Source organism: Xiphias gladius, chromosome 23, assembly GCF_016859285.1.
Source record: "Xiphias gladius isolate SHS-SW01 ecotype Sanya breed wild chromosome 23, ASM1685928v1, whole genome shotgun sequence".
Classification (NCBI taxonomy): Eukaryota; Metazoa; Chordata; class Actinopteri; order Istiophoriformes; family Xiphiidae; genus Xiphias; species Xiphias gladius.
The window spans coordinates 7407382-7430597 of record NC_053422.1 but is presented as its reverse complement, the minus strand read 5'-3'; the positions used below and the strand labels follow the sequence as shown (position 1 = coordinate 7430597).

The 23216-nt window shown below is 44.4% G+C and overlaps 1 protein-coding gene across 2 annotated transcripts; it reads left to right on the top strand.

Annotated features, from left to right (window-relative positions):
• Positions 1-16202: 16202 nt before the first annotated feature.
• On the top strand, positions 16203-22910 carry pitx2 (paired-like homeodomain 2). Of its 2 annotated transcripts, none has more exons than XM_040119990.1 (3): positions 16203-16248; positions 21266-21465; positions 22353-22910. In XM_040119990.1, exons 1-3 carry the CDS (start codon positions 16203-16205, stop codon positions 22908-22910), a joined length of 804 nt encoding a protein of 267 aa, XP_039975924.1. The 2 variants fall into 2 exon arrangements, with proteins under 2 accessions (XP_039975924.1, XP_039975923.1); XM_040119989.1 differs by lacking the exon at positions 16203-16248 and adding an exon at positions 20572-20755.
• Positions 22911-23216: the final 306 nt, after the last annotated feature.

Below are 23216 nucleotides of genomic sequence, written 5' to 3'. Positions count from 1 at the left end.
AAGATACAAGGCGAGTTCAAAGGGTGGTTCACAGCTGAATCTCACAAAAATGGAATGTGATCCAATAACACACCCATTAATTTTCATAATCAAATTTTGCTCGTACCATATTTATTAAAGTAACATACGAGAATATGAAGAAAAGGCAAGGACAGAGCCCTGGAACTGCCTGGAATGAATGTTTGTCCGACCAGACATGCAAAATGAAGTCATGTGCACCACCAGGGATGCACAGCTTTCGCGTGATCCATCACATCAGGCATTATCAGTCATATAATGAAGGCTTTGGTTCCACTCCCATGCTTTCTTTTCTCTCACACTCCACATTTTTTTTTTCCCAAATAATAAACTATCTCATCCCTTTTTCATTACACAAGTATTCCAACACTGGAGTAGCCTGAAGGTTAGAGAAGCTTTCTTGTGACCGGAAGGTCACTACAGTCTGAATCTGCCAGATTTGCAATGTAAACCTGGGTGGGGGGACTGAATGACTACATCGCAACCTCCATCAGCATGCCCTTCAGCAACACATAGTGTTATCCTTGGCTTCTGTGCAGCTGCTCGGGACAGTTTGTAGCCCCTTGTCACCTGTAGTTACAAGTTAATAGCTTCACAAATTCATAAACAACTGCATTCCACATTTGCAGGGTTTTTTTTTTTTTTTTGTTTTTTTTTTGGCCAGAAATCTGTCACTAAAAGGATGATCAATCCATGTGGTGTAATATCAGACAACAGTAATACATCTAACTCTGTATGATAGTTACAATAAAACCTGTTTGGCATACATTTTTAGAGTTGAGGTAGGCATAGTGATTGGGTGCAGTTGTGTGAAACAATCTAGATCAAGATCTAACACTTCTAATTGAATCTATCAACAACTGGGGCTTTCACGTCAAAGCCAATGTGTTTCCTGTTAGCTGAACACCGTTCGTGACAGCCCTGCAATTAATTGAAACATTAGAGAGACAGGGGAATGCTCCAGGGCTCATGTGGCCTTGGCTGACGCGTCGCATGCACTGCAGCCCCCAAAAGACACGGAAAGCCCAAGCTATCCAGCAGCAGCTTAGCCTAGCCTCAGTGTCAGCAGGCTAGCTTTCCTCCCAGTCAGGGGGAACCAGATGTAACTTTGTACTCAGCATTAACACTTGTATCATGTAGAGGCAGCCGCCGCGGAAACGTCCTTTCGTGATGAGGTTACTGCTCTGCTGTGTCTTATTTTGGAAGGCCCCTCCTCAGAAAGTATTAAGACATGAAAGACCCGAAATGGAGGCATATAGTTTACGGTGCACATATGATTCACTGGCTTGTTATATGGAGGTATATGGGGCAAAGGGTGAAGTATGGAGAGTGGGAACAAGGTAGGGAGTGGAAGGATGGATTTGCAATGACAGAGACCATACTGGAGCCAGAAGATTTGAGGTTTAATCTCAGTTTATGTTTCCTTTGTCAATTTTGATAATCAGTTAATATTGTTGTTCATTTATCAGGCAAAAAAAAGCTAAATATTTTTGCTGACTTCAGCCTCTCAAAAATGAGGACTTGCTGCTTTTCTCTCCATTAGATCACCGTAAATGGAATAGGGTTTGTACTGTTTGTCAAACAAAATTAATTTCAAGACGACCTTTTGGGAATTGTGATGGGCATTTTTCACTATTTTCTGTCGCTTTATAGAGTCAATGACCAGTTGCCCTAATCGCAACCTTAAAGGGACATTTCAGTCATTTTGGCCCATTCTTTTTCCTGGCATTTGCGTGGTTTACTTATTTCATAATCAGTGGTCAGCTAGGTTTTTAGTTGAAATGTTTTGAAATAAAACCTTACTTGGCTGTAATAAAAGTATATAAATGGTGCTTCTTGACTTGAAAACTTTATTTTCCCATGTGTACCCATCTGTGAGGCTTTAGGCCATGCTGGAATTTTTCTCATTATTCTCACACCAGTTATGGTTTGTGCATTTGTGGTTGTGAGTCTGTTGTCATGATTGACTGAAGTTCTTTGTGTCTGTGTCGGAACAAAATTTATGGAGCATCTCCGTAAAGTACAAAAGTGCCTTCGTTTTGACAATGACAAACGATCACAAGCCTAATTTTGTACCAACGTTTGTAAGAGACTTTTTTTATGTTGGAAAAATCATTTAGTAATGAAAGTCATCTCTTATGCGGTGTGTGTCTGGTCTGTTGGTACATTACAATGGAAACTGTTGTGTGACATTCACAGCATGCCAGGGGTCAGCAGCGCCAGCCTGAAGCAAACTTGACATGTCAGTCAAAAGACGTACTTGGAAACAATCTTAAGCATTATTTATGAGGCAGGCAACTGCCATTACAATGAACTATGACATCACGTAAGCTTAGCCCATTAAGCATTTATTTTCAGCAATGTGGCACCTCACACATCAAAGCTGTCCACTCAGTATTCCCTGTGCCTCGGACAGCCCGCGGCTAATTACATGATGTGATGGTTACACGAGGAAGGTTGTGACTGGATGCTCACTGCTGGGACAGTAAACGTACTCACCGCTACCTCAGCAACAACAACAGCTGCTGTGCCCTTGAGCAAAGTGCTAAACCCACCACCGGCCCAGTAGCTGCTCATTGGTCAACAGTAGGGCTGTGCAATATGACCAAAATCTCATATCCCGATATAGGTCAGTTCATATACAGATGACGATACATATCGCAATATAGAACATTTTATGTAAATTCAATGAATAAATAGTCTATAACTATTAGCACAGACTCACAAAAACCCCCATTTCTCGACCGTATAAATTGGGGCCATGTCTCTGGAGATGTAATTTGCAACAGCAGCCATTATCTCCTTCCATCTTTGAGATTCTTTGCCTTATGGTGTACCGCGGGCAAATGCCTCCTGAAACGTCCGAGTCTGGGGTTTGCGCTGAGCACTCGATTGTACTTTTTTTGGCTCTCATCCGTAGACTCTCTCTGTGCCGTTTGACATGACTCTTGCGTAGCTGCTAAAAGAGGTTAGCGGTGTTTGAGTCTGTTGTGGGGACCGGTCTGCGGTATAACTTGCAAAGTATGGTTTTCTGGTCTGTGTCAGACTACTCATACCGGCTCTCATTCTCACTCGTGCGCCTCGTTTTGTCTTGGCTGGTCGGCGTCCTTCCCCTGTTCGCGATCGGCCCGTTCTGTTTCATGTTCACTCCCCTCAGTGCTTGTTTGTGTTGCCTTCGTTCAAATCTCCTGTCCGCACCCGTGCCGTGTGGAAGAACGCAAAGCGTGGTACGAATGACGAAAAATTTTGCCGTAAACAGCGTTATTCGCGACACAATATTATTAATATAATCGCGACGATATATATCATCACACGATATATATCGTCATATCGCACAGCCCTAGCCAACAGTGCATAAATTGAGCAGCTTCTATATATAGACCAAATCTTTTTAATGGGAGGGCTGCCAAAAGAAAACATTAGAGGAAGGTCATCTACCTAAAACTGAACATCAGACATTTGGGCAGTGGACATTTAGGAATGTTAAAACTGATATGACACTGATCCTGGGCTATACTGACACTTGTCGACAGAATGATAGATGATTAGATTTGCTCAGTTTGCCAAGTTAAAAATAATTATTTTTGATCAGCAAATTCAACATCACTCAAAAAATTTTTGACCATTTTGAGAAGGGTCAACAGCAAAGTTCACACTTGTTTTCTGCTGACGGATTTTTTTTTCCATTCCCCCACTTTTTCTTTTTTGACATTATTTTTTCAGACTCTTCTGTTGTGTTTACTGATTAGGTGTAACTGTATCTGCCATAGTTGACCCACTAGCCAGATATCACTGCATGCACCATGTAAAAAGGACTTGTCAGCCCTAACCAGGAAGAAGATCTGTAAAGATCTGCTCTGGCAAATGAGTGATGGATTTGGCAGCTTTCATGAGAGGGGAATCTGTGCCATGTTTACTAAGACAAGTACAATTTATGAAATATTAATATCTTAATTTATTTACACTGTAAATTTTCAAGACAATTTTCAAAGACGCCATCCAAGTGTAAACCAAAAGGTTGCACAATCACCAAAAAAAAGAAAAAATTAAAGACTGGAACTTCTGATCACTCTAATAGGTAACACCAACAATTCAGCTTTCATGGTTTCTGATACTGTTAAAAGAATTGTTTACATCTGAATTTTTTTTTTTGATTATCAATTAATCAGCTGTGTTCGTTGATCTCTTACTGATCCATTATCATCAGTAAACAAATCAATATTTTACAATTCAAAGTCAAGCTATTATTATTATTCTTATTCTGAATATGATTATATCACGTTTACGTAAAGCATTAGGAACCTTTCTTCTTTGACAAGTCCTGTATCCCATTCTTACTGTCAGTCAGACAATTAATAAATACAAATACACTGCAATCATTTCCCCTTAGCAGCATCAAAACTTTATCACATTTAAAACTTTTACTTAATACCCAAATTTGCCCTCTGGGATCGATACAGCTCATCTTTTATAATCATAGTGTGACTTTGATCTTCACATGATAGCAGGAAAAAGCTTTGATTAGTTGTCTTGTTTTGAAATCTGCGGTGAGGGGATCTCACTTTCAAGTGGGAGAGGAAGCAATCCTGGAGCAACCCAGCTCCTTTCAGACTGACAAGAGCAAACAAGATTTCTGTTCAACCGAAACAGAAAGTTCACAAAAAGGGTGGCGCTCAGAAACCGCTCCCAAAAAAAAAAAACTACTGTCCCAGAAGATATCTCCACTTGTGCCATTTGACAGGTTTGGGCTGCTGATATGTTTTTCTTACCACATTACAGGGCTAGAGTTGTGTATTGCGGGGGTAACATATTACGCTAATTAAATGGAAGATCATTCCTTGTTCATTTTTACCTAAGAAGAAAACAAATTTGCAAAAAAAAGTGTACAAGGTGTTATTAAAGACATCCTTGAAGCTACGAGGTTTTGTTGTGATGCTGCACGTTTGAAGCATAAATTGCTCCGTTTCTTTGGCTTCTATCTCATATCAGTTACACAAAGGCCGCGTTAAAGAGGATAGCTACCTTGTGAAATTGAATGATTTGAGTGAATTCTCACTTGAAATAATAGTATAAAAAGTGTCAGTAAGTAAGTGTTCAAACTGGACAGCATGAGGCGTGGGTACACACTGGTGTTCCAAATTCTTTGAGCATTTCTGAGTAGAAGTCAATATTTTGAAACCAGATATCTTAGGTTATTTAGTTTAGACACTTGGGTAATACACTGATGCTCTGATACTGACTTATTTTGGGTGATGCCAGACTCCAGCTATTTGATAAGATGAAAAACTCCGACCCCGGTTAATGTAATGAAGTTCCTTTTCGCCATAAGCCTGCAGTATCAATCCATCAAACGCCCCTTCAAAATTAAGGCCGCCATCTTTACTTATAAATGTGCTCGGTTCTGAATCCAGTCTATGGAGTGAGCATAATAAAGATGCCACTGAAGGGTTTTAATTGGTTGGGACACACTGAAAATTCAAAGTGCTTTTTGCTGTTCACTAACGTTCTAACTATAAAGATCTGTCCGTGTGTTAAAAGTAATAAAAGATGGTTTATTTTTCTAAAGACAAATAGAACTTGGATCTATGAAATACCGACTACAGAATGGAACAGAACAGAATAGAATAGGGCACAAGCACCACAGTTACCAGACTCTCACTAAACTGCCTTTCATTGACCATCTGCCTGTGAAAGAGTAACAGCAACGATCAAAGTCTAAATCTTTCCTCTTTTATCCTTCTTTCCTTTTATCTTTCTCTGACTTGAATAATTCCACTACAGCTGAATGTCACAGAATTTACCAAACGGGTGGTGGTAGACTCTCACAAGGATTACAGTGGTCTCTCTAATAACCAGAGGTGAAATGGTTAATGCTCTCTGCCCTAATATTAGGAAAAATGAGTGATGTGCACCTGTGGCTTCCGGATCTGTTAAGTGATCTTTTCAGACACAGGGACTATCGCAGCTAATGCTAAACATTTGGCTCCTCTTCCTCTGCATATCCCAAAAATATTTTCTTTTGAAAAAAAAAAAAAAAAAAAACCTGTTGTACAATACACACACACACACAAACACACACACACACACACACACACACACACTATAGAACACCATTTTTTCTTGATACCCTGAGTCAAAATCTCAACATGAGGCTTCCATCTATGCTGCATTATGCCCACCATACTTGGAGGGAACAGGGGTCAGTTCCACCATCCACTTAACAAAAGAAAATGACCAACAAACCCGATTCAGTGCTAGACAGAACATGTATAATTATCTCATGTGTGTGAAATTATTCTTACCCACGCTATTTGTCTCACCGTCACTCTTCCATCGGCCATTGTTTTTGATGCAACAGGTATGTTCTCGTCCTCCGTTTCCAATCCGAATGAAAACTGGATTAACACCTAAATTTCTGCCCGCCCTCACGCCACTGGCCCCTTATTGTGCTCGACATTGTGTTGACAGAAATCAAAGCCGGCAGCCGAGAGAGAAATGGTGAATATGTATACCTTTAATCCTCCTTATCCTGCTGTTAGGCCAAGGTGTGTCCCCCGGTCTTCTATAATAGTCTGCAATGAGAAGCTTGAGCAAACACAATCAATGGAAGATACTACCATGTGCACCGCCGAGACTTCTGAAGTCCCCCCCCCCTTTTATTCACCCCTCCATATATTCCATTACGCACCCTCGCCTTAGTGGGTTCCACACTAATTACAACCTGAGACAAGAAAAAGAGGTACTGATGCAATATTGCACGTGGGTAGTAATAACAGGTAATGTTATCAGCACCAGAGGACTGTCTTGAAAAAAACACAAAAAAAACAAAACAACAACAAAAGTGATTCGAGCAGAGGGGTACCATCTCTCTCTCCCTCCCTCTCTCTCTCCCTCTCTCTGTGTAGGGTGCTCTTGCATGCTCTTTTACTCCTGGATTACAATCTCTTCATCCATTATTAATGAAGTTAAACTACTAGTGGCATGCTGAATGTGCTGCATGGGAGATTTGTAGCTAATCCAGCGCAAAACAGCCCCAGTCACATAATGAAGGGAAAAAAAGCACAAATGTCAACAGTTTCACACTGGGACTGGATTAGACACCCCCACCTCACCCTCCTCGTTCACACACGGCCTGGTTCTCTCTTTCTTTCTCTCTTCCACGCCACTGGCACAGCAACCCACACACACACACACACACACAGAGCAAATCTTGCATTCAGCATGAAGAGTTATGACTATACACACATCCGCGTCCCTCCATCACCTTTTCTGGGATGTTTGCCCACTAACGGATTAGTGAACCTGGAAGTACCGATTTGAGGGAAAAGGCCAAAGAGCTGTTGAGGTCTATATGTGAAATCATTGAACACGCTAGTCCAAAGATTAACAGCTGTGACGTTGCTTCCTACATGTCAGCCACAGTTCCAGTCAATGCAGTTTTATAGGGGGATGTGACACAGACACACATGCCTACAGATCAGCGCAATAGGAGTGGATGTTGACCCCGCATCATCTCTCAGCTTCTCGTGTGTCACTCGCAGTCGACTGGATGCGTGGGGATGGTCGTTGTGTTGTGGTGTACCCATGTACAGTGCAGCCAGGCAATGTGGCTCCATGAAAAGCAGAGATGAGCATGAAACACTGGAACTAATCAGAACACATGACAGGGGACTAGCATTCTGATTTCAGATTAGCCATGTCATATCCACCCTCCCTCCTTCCATTTCTCTCTCTCTTTGTCTTCCTTTTGGAGATGTCCTTTTTTTTAATCTGTGTCTGGCTATCTGTTTTTTTTTATCTTTCTTTGGATCATTTATGTTATGTTCTCCCCCTTTGCTTTATCTTCTCTCTCTTCGGTGATCCCCTGGCCTTCCATGTAGCGCCACAACCGGGTTGAAATTTTATTTCGTGCAGTACACCTTGCTTCGTGACTGAAATCCCGTAAAAACCGACGAAATTCCCGTCCACCTCAGCTGTACTTTGACTGCGGTGCTAAATAGTAAACGTTAGCATGCTGACACAGAAGGTACGATTGTGAACTCAGTGAACATCTAAACGTTGTCACCGTGCGTATGTTAGCGTGATGACGTTAGCATTTAGCTCGAGGCACCACTGCCTCACAGAGTCTCTAGCATGGCTGTGGACTCTTGTTCAAATTTGGTAACTTTAGAGGGAATTTTGGAAAGATTAGTTATTGGCGGTTGAAAATGCTGGCGTTGAAACTGAGAGAAAAAAAAAAAAAAATTAGCAAAATTGGTTTTATGCGAACTTGTGTGAAAATGGCCCGAGTCCGTCTGTCCTTCTTCTGCCATATCTTGAATTAATTCTTTGCCTCGCTTTACTTACACCTCACATGTATGTCTTTACTTATACATTTACATACATATACATTTTTGAGGGGATTGATTTACAGACTGGACCCATCCTCCACAAACCAGCGTCTGAATCAGCCTCTATGTCTCTCCAGGTCCTCCCCTTCCCTCTCCTCACGCCGCCGCTCGCCGCCAGAGTAGACCAATTAGGACTAAGCTGATTCCAGTTGTGACCTTTGGGTCCACCTCGGGTCTGCTGACAGGAGAGTTAGCATGTAGCTGAGCTGTTTTACATGTTATCGACAGGGTGGGAGGCATCATAGTCATTTTATCACACCAATTTCATTCTTGGCCGAGTTCCCCTTAGGCTGGTTAGTGGCAGCTTCCCATTGATTTTTCATGTAATTGATCAGAGACCTGCTCGAGCAATTTATTGGCCCGCTCGCACCTGTGATTAAGGCTGAGGCCACATGTGCTTATGCATGCACCGACTCTTACCTTCCCCGAGATCAAGCGCGTGCCATAAACGCGTTGCTGTGCTGTCTGTCTGCGGCCGTCAGCGTAATGAATGCCGTCCTAGTCTCAGGGACATTTTTAATCATGCTTGACCAAAGCCATGTCATGTCTAAAGTCGAGAGAAATGGAGACAGGCTAGTCTGACTGACCAGCAATGACAGGAGTTAATGTGTTCACATAAAAACATGGACCAGAGTGTAATTCAAAGTAATCCTTGTTCATTTGAAGCCGCTTCATGCATGGGATTAATATTAGAGCAGTCGGGGGGCCAAAACCACAATGACATCAGCTAAGCATTTTCTTTGGAAGCTGAGGATAGGATAATTACAGAAGAAGACAAAGACGAAGAGCTGAGTACTTTTTAAATATACACCATGTTAGCTGGGCATGTCGGGAGAAGTGAGGGTAGCCTAGCATGTAAGTCATTTACTGGCCCTGCGTATTACGTTCTAAACCACAAGCCATGTTGCTGAGTTGGAGTGCTTAGCGTTGGTGTAGCTCGTCTCCCTTTGGTACTGTGACAGAGCTGGAATAGTAAGGATCAGACACAAAGCCGCTCAACAAGCTCAAGAGCTATCAGAGAGCCACCCTTTTAATTTGGTTAATTTACAGACAGCTTTTTCGCTAATAACATTCCTGGAGTGATACTTGACAAATGGAAATAAACACAGGATGTTTCTGTTTCGGAGGAGAAAGACTCATCTCACGTTCTGTCTTTTTCCTCCTCTCTTTCTCCCAACTCGTCCTCTCCACCTTCCTCTCCTATTCCTGTCCGTCCTCTCGCTTCCCCTCCATATTCATCCTCGCTTCAATCGCAGACAAGTCACACCCCAAAATAAAGCTAAATTCCCAGCCATTACTTCATTTCGAACATATTAGCAGTACACAAACTGATTTGTTTAAAGATTTGTGGCTTTGGAAACACCAATTTGACTCCAAATTTTATTACATGGCCACAGAGTGTTGGCCAGACAGAGAACTAGGCGACAATCGCATGTGGTTTGAGGCTAAAACTGAAAAGAAAGAAGAAAAAGAGAAAGAAAAAGAAAAACCAGGCTGGTTTGTTAGAGCCCCCCCCCCCCCCGAATAATGGAACCACTGCACATCTGTATTACTCAAAATTCCTGGTGCAACATAATGATGACCGTGTATAAAAACAAGGACAGTATATTTCATTGAATGCTGTTTGGGGAAAAAAAAAAAAGGTTTAGATTCATTTTTACTGGCAGCCTATGGGATTCATTCAAAAGTCATGGTGTGAGGTGAAGGGAGAAGTCAGAGACAAGCCCCTTTAAACAGATGTTTGTTTCTTTCTGATTTGACTGTAATTTAATTGATTCCTTGTGGCCGGGAGCAGGATGCAAAGGCTGCAGAGACGGGAAAAGGCATCCGTCACACCAAACCATCTATTTTGCATGTCTGTAGAAATTAAGTTTCACAATAAGACTAATACCTTTGTGTCACAGTGCAATTTGGCAAAGAATATATCCGATATTACAAGTATTCCTCCTGCAATATTTGTCAAATGGCTTCTATTCTGAGAAATGTAAATATAGGGCCATATTCTGTGGGCTGTGCATATCAGGTGATGATGCTTGTGCGGATTTTCAGAATACTGTTGTGGCTTTGTAAATCTGTGTATTTAGTCACTTTAAATAATTAGACGGCTGCCAGGCCTCAAAGATCTAGATACCGGTTCCAAGGAGGGGGGGGGGGGGGTGTTGAGTTTTACACATCATATGATGAGCATAACCTGTTCTCAGACCATTTAAAGGCTGCGCTGACGTGAAGCTGGAGAGCTGTAATCAATCACTGTGGAAGATTAAGAGCAAAAAAAATAAAAAATAAAAAAAAAGCAGATAATTCATTCCAAATAAAACTTGAAAACAAAAAGTTCCTAGGCTTTTTACAAAAAGGAGGCAGACTACAATTGCCTAGGTTTTAGAGTCTGTGCTGTGGCTGAATGGCAGAGCAGTCCATCATCTCTCCTCTTTAAAGTGGAGGTTTGGATGCGTGCTGATGTGTAGCCTACGAGAGCCGGGGAGAGCGTTTTCGAAAGTCCCCGCCAGTATGCGGGATCTGGAGGAAAAGTGGAAATGCCCACACTGTGCCGAGGCCGGCGGGCTGACGGGCTCGTTAGGAATCAGGAGAGAGCGTCGGCGGAGCGGGTCGCCCCGGTTTTTTTTTTTTCTCACGTCACAGCCCCATCAGAAATGCTTTCAAGTGTCCTCCTGCGCCGCCGACGACGACAACGGCGAATCGATAAGCGCTTGAAATGAAAAGGAGCCGCCGGTTTGCCCCCGAGGCGAAAGATTTCATACCCGCCATCCTCCTCTGAACTCCAGGCATTCCTCTGCACCTTTCTGCGTGAGAAAGACTGCCCCCCCCCCACTCCCCTCTCCTCTCTTTGTATAAGAAGGTAAGAGGAGAATATAGCCGAACCATCATGCGTCTCCAGATGCCGCGGGGGGGGGGGGGGTTGAAGATGTGCATGATGTGGTGGATGTTTTCTGCACGTGCTCTGGAGTCGTTCACTTGCGCGGTCTGTCTGTGCACATGTTTGCGCTTTCACACGTGCGCGTGCCCTGTCGCGAGCCATTATTTGAGTAAACGGGTCGGATCCCGAAGCACCGAAACGAGCTGTGTTGATAAATGAGCCGATTTTTATTTATTTCTCTCGTGGTGGCTTCCCTTTGACTCAACGCACTCAGCCTGTGGTGGAGAATTAATCAGGTATGGCCTTTCCTGGGCCACGGAAGAGCACGAGGAATTTCTCCGAGCCTAAAATCAGGATCTCTTGATATTTAGCCCGGACTAAATAAACCCGATCTAAGTAGCTGTTAAAATTACTTTCACTCTCATAATTACTCCTTTTACAAGGCTAAGCATTTATTCTATCACGTGTGTGTTTGGGCTACCAGCCCCTGATGCACCACATTTTGGGGGGTGGGGGGGGTGGGAGTGGGGGTAGGGGGATGGAGGGGTGCGTGATGCGCACGTTTTGCTTCAGTGTCCCCTTTTGCCTGGAAATTCCCGTGTGGATGCGCGCATTAATTACCGGTTTAATGGGGAGTATGACTAAAAATGTAAAAGAAGGATTAGGCGAGGGGAGCGCGGGCCTACGTCCGGTCTGCTTGCCTCGCTTCAGATGCGAATGGAAGAAGAAGAAAAAAAAAAAAAATCAGTCTGTATCTCACGAAAACGGATCTATAAAGAGCATTTGCATCCGAGCCAGCTGTTCGCTTCATCTGCACATAAATCCGCCACACCACAGGTCTGCCCGGCCCCGGAGGAGCCTAATGCACCCATTTAAATACCTCTCCGTTTTTCACCCACCTCGCAACATCCCAGATACTCTTGTTTTTGCGAACTAGTGAAATTACAGAACGGCCACTGGGAGACAGGGCCACACGGTCGCATTAACTAAATATTAATTGGACTCTGATTTTACCGATGACATAATAGGCTGGAATAGGAATCAGCATCTGTGGCTTCAAAAAAAAAAAAAAAAAAGGTATTTTATTGAAATGATCTGCCAGTAAGTGGATTCAGCCACGAATCTGTGGTCACGGGCCCCTTGTTTGTTTTGCGCGCGCAGAGTTTAGATAATAAGCAGTTGAGTTGCTTGTTTTAAATTGCAGGTTGGGTTCAGGCAAATTGAACTATTCTATGTTTTGCGTGCCTGCACCTCAAGTGGTGCAGTGTAACAGTAAACGCGCCGGGGCGGGCTAACAGGAATATCAGTTTGGGATTTTTAGGGTTTTTTTTTTTTTTTTTTTAAGTTTAGTTTAGTTTAGTTTAGTTTAGTTAAAAAAAAAAAAAACACACACACACACACACACGCACACACACGCCTGTGCTCTTTAAAGATGCCACTCTGAATTTTTGTTTGATTGTTATTGAAAGTTGAGAGGCTCTAAGTTTGTCCTCTCCTAGACTACACAGGCAAAAGGCTCACACATACACAAACGCACCCCTTTAAAAAGCGCGCGCGCACTCTCACAGACACACACAACACACACACACACACACACACACACACACACGGGGTCCCTCTCTGAGCTCAAAAGAAGGAGGAAAAAATGCGCCACTCTTGGAGCGTCTTTCTAGGGGGAAAAAGTTGAGGAAGACAGAGGAGGACGAACCAAGGGGAGACTCGGATGAAAGCGCCTCCTTCGCTATTTTCTCCCCACACTGTAAATAGATGGTTATTTATGCGCATAAATGAAACAATCCTAAAAGGTAGCGACGCGTCTCTCTTTTGGATAACATAGCAGGGGGGAGCCACATCCATGCGGCGCTCGTATTTCCGGACAGAAACTTAAGACTTCGGCGCCTCTGGACCTTTAATTTGACTGAATTTTCGCCGCAAACACGACCCGCCTGTGCCCGAGCGCGTCCGGACGGTGGGATTTACCTCTTCCCCGTAGAAGAAAAACGCCGACGGCCGGGCAGGTCACACCCCACCGGTGTCTACCACTGGTAAGTGCAGCCGAGGCGCACGGGCACTTTTTTTTTTTTTTTTTCCCAAAAGAACCGAGATGCGGGTTAATGCGAGTGGAGGACTTAGTTCCGCCCCGGGTTTTTGTTTGTGGGTTGCTTTTTTTGTTTTGCCTGTTCGCCGCCTTTCGGGTGCGAGCGTCAAAGCCGTGGCTGTGCGGAGCACGAGGTGATGTGGGAGCAAGGGGTCCGCCTCGCAGGGGTCGGCGGGTGATAATGATGTATCGTTAGAGGTGATGGAGTGTGGGGACGTAAAAAAACGGGGGGGTAAACCAGACCGTGCGGTGCTCCGGTCGGTGAGGGGTTTTAAGAAGAGGTATTATATACCCCCCCCCAAAAAAAAAAAAAAAAAAGTTGAACATTGGTGCATTTTTGGCGTCATTTTAGCGCGTCGGTTTGGTGCTCGGAGTTGAAAAAGCGACGCAAATTCCATTAAACTGCGCAAAACTGTGTGCGCGCGCCTGACAAACACCAATAAACTGCCTCATAAAATGGTGCGTTAACTCTCTTAAGCGAAGTGCGAATAACTGTTAATAGCTAAAGTGGGAAAAGTGAGTTCGGGGGTGTTTTGCCCTCCTCTGCATCCTTCTACAATGTAGTGGGGGAAAAAAAGAAGAATTTTTTTTTTTTGGGAGGGGGGGGTAACGGGGTGGCGTTCACGGTCTCACGCCTTTAATTAATACGGGGAGCATATGGCGGAGGTTAGTCGACTCGTCTCCCGGTAAAAGGCTGCAGTCTCATGCTCGACTGTGTTAATTTCAGAAGTAAAGCCGGTGCGAGGCCATGCCAGCTTTCTGTCTGCACTGGGCCCGGTGCCACGGGAGTCCAACTGACTCGTATCCACCGCTGCTGCTGCTGCTGCTGGGGGCGGCGAGTGAGAACGAACGGATGAGGGCGACTAATATGAGCAGTCATAATATTAATACAGCTAGATTTGAAACCGCTCCCATTGGAACTACGCTGCGGCATTCAACGATAAACACAGAAATATTTATCACCACTTCAATAGCACCCAACGACCATTGACTACTATTATTATTGTTGTTGTTGTTATCTTTATTGATGTTGAACGTGTTGCATATATTTGAAGACATTTATGATGCAAACGCATGAAAACTGCTGACTTTTTTTTTTTCTGTGTGATTCCCAGTTTCTGAGAAATTAATATGTAACGATAACGTTAGTGTCATTATGTAAACTTACATAATTTGCCCCATAGGTGTTTTCAAATTAATATCAATTTACTTAGACTTAAACGTCAATTTATCACGTTATTTTCGCATTTAATCTATCTGTATTATATAGCGTTTTTTTTTTGTTTTGTTTTTTGTTTCATCTGTTATTTGACTTGTAACTTTTAAGGGAAACACACCCCTTTAAATTTAATTTTTTCTTCAACAACAACAAAAAAAAAAGGTAAGAAAAAAATGGATCAAAACAAACCATTCAATGCTGAAATTTAAAGACACTCAAAATAAAATAGAGTAAAATGGAGACGCCGCGGAGCAGCCAGGCAGGCTGAAATATTGGAGGCAGCCCCTCATTAAATCTAACTGATTAGATAACACAGAGCCGCGTGCAATAACCTTCCACCTTACAGCCTGACCCCCACTATTTCATTTTGCAGTGGGGATACAGAGGAGGGACGAGGAGACAGGTTGTGCAGATACACACCGTGTCAAACTTAACCTCGAATATCTGCATCTTTTGAATTAAAGAGAAGGGGGGGGGGGGCTCAGATAATGTAGAGCAGGTGAAGAGAAGAACTGAGGAAAATGGTTAACAGCATGACTGCATGCAAATTCCCCCCGACTTGAATTATCATAAGCAAACAGTGTGAGCCTGGACTAATAAAACCCCATCTGTGTAACTTCATATTGAGGTAGTATGAGGGCCGCGATAATGAATTTTGTAATATCCCACCGACAGACATCTCAATCAGGCTCTAATCCCGTGATTTTACCACGGAATCACCGCACTCCCAACTGCCACGGGCTGCACCGACACACAAGGTCTGGCTCGTGCAAAACAAAAACAAAAAAACAAAAAAAACACGGCGGGCTCCGTGCAGGAGATCAGGCTGTGCAAAAAGAAAAGCTTCCACTGGAACAAAAATAATAATAATAAATAAATAATAATATATATATACACCGACAAGACGAACGGTAATGTGGAGTTTGAGACTCGGATTTGTCTTCAAACGAGTGAAAGAGAATCAGACTGATGAGATTATTCTTTTTTTTTTTCCTCCAAATAAAATCACTGTTTCCATTGTTTATTTTTATTTTATTTTTTTCCCAAATCAAGTGAGGGTTTTCATGAAATACAGATGCAATTTTCCTGCCTTAGCTCCGATACGCACAGTTGATTCCTGACATTGGTAAAATTGAATTAGAAATAAATCGATCAATGACGCATTTCCACAAGAAAAAAAAAAAAGGAGACTTTCAGACCAGAACTAGACTCATTAAAATGCACATTTTGGCAACTAGTGTAATAAGAGTGCACCACCGGTGACATCCCAACTTTGGTTTGTGTTTTTTTTTTTATGCATTTGCTTCATCATAACGTCGGCATCGCTCCGGCTGTCACACACGTTGAACGTCTGAATCTTGATTTGGCACGCGTTTTAAATCTTTTCCTCAAGACCACCAGCATTTCTCTTGCAATCTAATACTCAGCCCTTTCGGGTCTTACTGTTTTCACTCTCAAATCATTGGCCTCACGGGCAGAGCCGTATGACGGTGAACCACGCAGGAGGTTGTTTACCGGTTTTTTAAAAAGGGGCTAATTATGGCTCTTTTTGTCTGTTTTTTGTTTTTTTTTTAACAGAAGCGGTTTCCTCAAATTGCCGTAATGGAGTCCCACTGCCGCAAACTGGCCACCACCTGCGCGCAAATAGGTGAGTACCTGAGCCCCAGGAAGCGATGTGATGCATTAGCCTCCAGCAAAAAATAATAATAAAAGAGGGTTTTTGGAAGCATAATGATTTGAGTTTCAGGAGTGAATAAAAAAAAACATATTTACACATAATGGTCCTCTCTGGAACCCAGAGTAGAAATTGTGTGTGTGTGTGTGTGGGTCTCCAAACATGGCATGACTGTAAATCACAGCGAATATGCTACTCTCACCCTAAGCTGTCTACATGTCGATTCACAGTTGTCAACATTTAGATTTGGGCTCAATGTCCCAAAACCGAGAGATTAGCTGACATCCTCTAACAAGTCTACATTAAACCAATAATATTAATAATAATAATGCACCAGTAATATCCTAATAATTAATGCATCTTATGTAGAGGTGGCACAAACAGCTGACATCTTGATCTTAAAATCTGATTTTGTTAAAAAATGGTGCTTGTTTTTCAGTGAAGTGCTCCGGTAGTGAGCTAATTGTTTCAGGTGCATTGTTTTGTGAGGTTCTCTTAAAAATCAAGCTCGACATCGTCCATCAGGAAGGCGAGAGGACGCTGATTTCTGGCCGTCTGTCCTTGTGCGAGTCCTCTTCGCAGCTTCAGTCGCACTTTAAGACTCTGAGACAGAAAATGTGACGGTTAGAAAGAAGAAGAAAAAAAAGAAAAAGAAAAAAGAAGCTGCTTTATCTGCACATGTTTGCAGAGAATTCCACTAGTTTCTTCAGAAACGCTCAGTGGTCACACAGATGTCCGGCCTCCTCGCCGGACCTCTCCAGGTTTCCCTCTGGCTTAGGGGGACACCTGGTGGTGGGACGTGGCTCTGCAGCGCCTCGGTGCTGCACGGGCGGCAGGCAGGCAGGCAGGCAGGCAGGCAAACACCGTGCACCGCCCTCGGGGTCTGACGGGTCTGACAGCACCGCGGCGATGCGATTCGAGGTCATTTAAAAGAAAAAAAAAAAAGACCAACCCTGCGTGGTCGTTTATTAATCTCATCACGGCCTCTGATTTGACTTTTACTGGCAAAGCTGTGGTGATACGGCGACAAAACGCACATACTTCGATAAGGTTTTTTCCAATAATACTCCCCAACCAGCTTCAAATCTATTCTCATACATGGCGCTTTCCAAAATAACATCCCCGGGGGGGGGGGGAATCCTGCACGAGAAAGTCTGGGACTTATTAATTATTCTCCACTGCCGATGGGGAAATTACATCAAGTCCCGTTAAACGAATCACCGATAACTCTCACTCTGTCTCATTTAGACAACATCGATGCGGCTGTGTGGCGGAGAGCAGACCCGTCGTGGCACAGCTGCACGCAGTGAACGGTCACTGATTGGGAATAAGAAGAAAACCAAACTAAAAACAAACAAAAAAATAATAATAATTAAGAAAAACAAAACAAAAAACAGCAGGGGGGGGTCGGAGTGATGCTCGCAAATATAGAAACACCGGCGTCAACCGTTCTGCTCTAATATATGCAGCGCTCGTCGGATTGACTCCGGGGAAAACTAAAATGTATAATGAAAACCCATTCGTGAGGAGGAATATACTAATGGAGGAATCTGATGTCTCCTTAATCCTATGTAAAAAGCCTCGTCCCCCCCCCCCTATATTGACTGAATTGCTAATTAATGGCCCTCTATGACCGAGGCCTATTGCGCGCAGTAATCCGCAGAAGAGAGATAAAGCATTCAGAAGGTAAAAATGAAGAGGAAACCGATAATCCACTTCAAGTTTAGTATTACAATGCGGCTGGAAGGGAGAGAGGAGCAACCGACTGTTCGCGGCTGGGCCTGAAACCAGACGCAGAAAGTGGGATTTTATTATTCTCACTTTTAATAAAAACAGGAGCCTAATTCTGACTAAACTTTTACTTTTAGAACAACATGTTTACATTATTATCATTATTAATAAATATGATTGAAATAGGCCTAATAATAATAACAGCACTTTTATCACCCTCCCTCCCCCATTTTGTCCTGCATTTTAGTGGATGTTTAGAAATGCAAGAGCATGATTGTGTTGTGTATCCATTTAAAAATAATGGATTAAGGAGAATAAATCTGTTACTATTAAATCATGGAGGAACTGTCATAACTTTAAAACACGCAGCATCTTAGCTGAACTACTCAGGGACGATCCAAACGAGGTTTTATTGCTCTGTAAGATCCCTACCTTTTTTTATTTTTATTTTTAATGTCCCCTCCCTCGGTGTGCGCGCGCTCACGTGCGCGTGCGTGTAAGTGTTGCATACGATCCGAGGTCTGCTGGTATTTATATATCGTGGGCTTTCACGGGATTATTTATTAATGTGCTTGATGAATGGGCGTCCGCCAGGCCACGTGGGGATGGGAAGTGTGTTATCTGATGATGATGATGACGATGACGATGATGATGATGATGATGATGATGAACCAATCGTGCTGTGGATTAACAAAGAGGAGAAAACTGACCGGAGCATCGCTAGATTTGAGGTCATTTTTCACTCGCGCTGTTTTGAATCGCCCTAAGTGGCGTGACTGTTGCCTCCTCTATGGAAAACCGGACTAAAGTGACTTCAGTCACCTGTTGCCCAGCTGACACGTCTCCCAACTCGAGAACGAAGGTCCCATTGGCCTGATCAAATGTGTTTACTTTGCCTTCACAATCTTTGGGGAATTACAGGCACAGGGAAGAAGAAAAAAAAAATGCAGTCATATCAGCTCAAACTCATTAAAAGTCCTCCTTCAGAAATTCTTAGGCAAATGAGAGTCTTATCAGATTAAAAAGGGAAGAAGAAGAAGAAAAAAAAAAAACACACTCCAGGAGTGCTCCCTGAGAACGACTGAGGGGTCCAAACGCAAAGTGGGGAGAGATATCCAGTTAAGCACCCTGATGAAGTAATCCGTCGTCAACAAACTGAGTCTGCGTGGTTAACTCTGGCTCTGGTGAGGTTGATTTAATGGATATTTGAACCTTAGCTCGGGGGGGTCAAGAGGATCGCCTCATTTGACAACTAGTATGAATGACAATGCTTTTCCCCGCGCATGTAGGCAACGGGCGGGGATGCGGCGAATAGTAAACCCGCCGCTTTGGGGTCAGTTTGGTCACGTTTCTGGACCATGTGATGGAAATGCGCGATATTCGTCTCCCTAAGTGTCGACGATTAGAGCCTTCGGGGTCCCGGATTTGCCGGTTGCCTCTGGGTACTTCTACCGCCCATTTACCTTCCCGTATGTCCAAGTGCCTTTGAATGGACACACGATAGCCCGCTTGGAATTCCACATCCCCGTGCAGTGCGAGAGTATGAGCCGCACCAGCTGCACGTGTGCTCTTTCTAACATAGTGTACATGGCTGGTTGTTAGCTTCAGCTGACAAGTGCGCGCAGAGCGTCTGGGAGCGGGCTGGCAACTCCCCCCTTCCCTTTTTAAAAACACACATCTATATATCTTTTTCTCCCCCCTTTAATCGCGTGTTCTCTCACGGGATCATCCTGCTGTAGTGGACTGTTGTGTTTGATATTCAGTGGGCATCTTTTTTTCTTTTCTCTGTGCTTCCAATCCTCTCCTCTCAGTGGCTTCGCTTTATCCACATCGAGTCCCTGAGTAAACTGCAGTGTCGGAGCGCTGCGAGCGTGCGGCTCATCTCGGGTATCAATAGAACGGCATCGTTTTACTGGGCCACTGGACCCATCTCATAAAACGAGGCCAAACTGAGTTATTTTCATTTTTATTTGGTCTTGGGCTGCTGCGCAACTGCACCGCGGAGCGCCGCGGGTACGCCGCGCGTCCCGTCTCTCTTTACGTGCTTTTATTTGGAGGAGCAAAATAAGCGCCGGCCCGGCATAAACACATTGGCAGACATATCTCGTTTCTGCGTGCTCCGGTTGGATGGGCACGGCGTCACATTCACATGGATGTGCCTGTCAGAGAGAATATGGGCGGGCGCAACGCGGTGACGTGGAGCTCTGGAGAGAGGCGCAGTTGGATGGGCAGCGAGCAGGCAACAGCTGAAATGAACAGAGAGCGGTGTAGTGCGCGTATGCCTCTGGATCTAATATCACCTACCTGTCCTTGTCACTCTGATAGTCAGCCGAGGTAGCCGCTGTTTACCGCCGATGCCATGGCAGCACTCAATGGCCTATTTTAAAGCGTTTTCCAGCTTTCACAGAGAGAGGGTTTCGTCTCGACCGCAAGTGGAGCCGCGCTGCCGTGCGTTTTTTGTGGGGGGAGCTGAGCCCATTCTGCAGTCGGACTTCCCGCTTATCCCTCCTGTACTAAAGGGGACTTAAATCTGCGTTTGACAGCCGGCTGTGCGATCTTTTACCGATGAACTCTATGAGGGATCCATTAAACACAGACCACCACCACCTAACAGGGAATAAACTCGCCTCCACACACTACACGGCTCTGGCGATGGCCTCTAGTTTACAGCCGCTGCAGCGGTCTGTGGACTCGAAACACCGGTTGGAGGTGCACAGCGTGTCGGACACGTCCAGTCCGGAGTCTGTTGGTAAGAACCGCCCGGGGCGCGGATGCTCTCGGCAAGGCGCCGCGGATGTCACCCCGATATCGAGCAGGAGAGAGCTCCCTTTACAGTCCACGTAAAGGGGTTTTCCGTGCACGCGGATGGCAGATCGCGCCTGTCCTTTTCCTCCGATGATTAGATTTGACGCTGGCCTTTGTGCGGTGTTGTAGTGAAAAGTTTCCGTGTCACGTAAAGGAAAAGAGAGCTTGTCTGGTGTCAAGTAAAGTCAGTCAGGCATTTACTGGTACACTCAGTGTCCAAAAGCAATGAAAAAAAAAAAGATTTAACGCGAGTCTTACAAAGGGAAGGGCAATGCCAAATTCTGACCGTGAAATAAGTAACCGGGCTCGTTTGATTCATCCGCGCAGTCAGAACCAGCAGCTCATCCGTTTCCCCAGGAGTGTCACGGACTCAGGAATTTTTACTCTCCCGCTGTAGCGCAAAGGCCTTCGCTCACATGACCCTGACTAAAGTAACCCGCTTCCTTCTCAACAGAAAAAGAAAAGATCCAAAACAAAAACGACGACTCCTCGGATGACCCCTCCAAAAAGAAGCGGCAGCGGCGGCAGAGGACTCACTTCACCAGCCAACAGCTGCAGGAACTGGAGGCCACTTTCCAGCGGAATCGCTATCCGGACATGAGCACGAGGGAGGAGATAGCCGTGTGGACCAACCTCACAGAGGCCCGGGTCAGGGTGAGTGCTCCCCTGGGTGTAAACAAAAACAAACAGTGTGTATATTTCGGATTTTTCGTGCCAACTGTCCGGTTAAACTATAAATATCCTATAGCCCACCTCGGTGTTATTACGCGCGGACACCAAACTTTACGCACGGTTGAAATTTCCTTGGAAATCATTTAGGACACAGTTTTCTAGCTGAAAAACAAATAATCGGAGCCTTGGTTAAATAGACTGCTGCTCCAAGCTCAATTTAATTACACTCTATGTGTTTATCTATTAGTCTAAATATAATTACAATCCCCTGCACGCTCTGCAAAATAATCCATTTTTGGGCACAAATTAATTTGCGGTTCTCGGCAGACTTCAACCTTCTCAGCGATTCTATCGTAAAAACGGGTGAAAACTGCCTCTTTGTCATTTGCCTGTTAAGTGTAATAACACATTATTAAGGTTAAGAGCTTTGGCCGGTGACAGATACCAGTCGTGTTCGCCCGCTCGTGTGAAAGAGGTGCGAAGCTTGTATTTTGCGATTGTCGCCCTGGTGCTGTGTGATGAGGGTCAGCGCTGTTTGTGGGAGCCTGCAGGGAGGGAGGGAGGGGGGGGAATACACATCCGCGCAACATTAAGATGGTGCAGTGACAGCCCGGTGTGTATTCTGCTCAGATAGAGACGGAATCAAAGCGGAATTGTCTGCGAAGGAAAGTAAAAGATGGATAAAAAGCCTACTCGGATTTATAGACGGTGGTATTTTGTTGGGAAATTTGCACCAGATTAACATTAACCTCAGCACCAATTAGACATAATTAAAGAGGGTTCGTCTGATATTAAAAATGTAGAAGTCAACCCAAAGATAGCGGTGCGGATAGATCATCTCTAACCATTTCTGATTTCCTCCGCTCCAGGTTTGGTTCAAGAACCGGCGAGCCAAATGGAGAAAACGGGAAAGAAACCAACAAGCCGAGCTTTGCAAAAACGGCTTCGGCCCGCAGTTCAATGGACTCATGCAGCCCTACGACGACATGTACCCCAGCTACACGTACAACAACTGGGCCGCCAAGGGCCTCACGTCGGCCTCCTTATCCACCAAAAGCTTCCCCTTCTTCAACTCCATGAATGTCAACCCCTTGTCCTCGCAGACCATGTTCTCGCCGCCCAACTCCATATCCTCCATGACTTCCAGCATGGTGCCGTCGGCGGTCACGGGCGTGCCGGGCTCCAGCCTCAACAGCCTCAATAACTTGAACAACCTCAGTAACCCGTCTCTCAACTCCGGGGTGCCCACGCCGGCGTGCCCCTACGCGCCGCCGACCCCTCCTTATGTGTACAGGGACACTTGTAACTCCAGCCTGGCCAGCCTGAGACTGAAAGCCAAGCAGCACTCGAGTTTTGGATACGCCAGTGTGCAGAATCCGGCGACTAATCTGAGCGCTTGCCAATACGCCGTGGACAGACCAGTCTAATACCTACCTGCACTGCAAAAAATAACCACCCCAACGAGTCATTAGAGGCTAGTGGTGACGCCTAAAGTGTTGTTTTTCTGGCAAGGGGGTGAGGAAATCTGGCGGGGAGATCATTTTACTTTTTTCGTGTATTTAAAAAAAGGAAATTTCTTGATCAACTGGTATTTTCTTGATAATAGCTGGAATGTGATTTGCATTATTCTGGCTTTTTTTTCCCCCCCTCCTCAAGATATTGTTGCCACTTGACCCTTGAACATTCCCAAACATTTTAAGAAGAAACATGTGAGGTAGTCCCATCGCACCCTG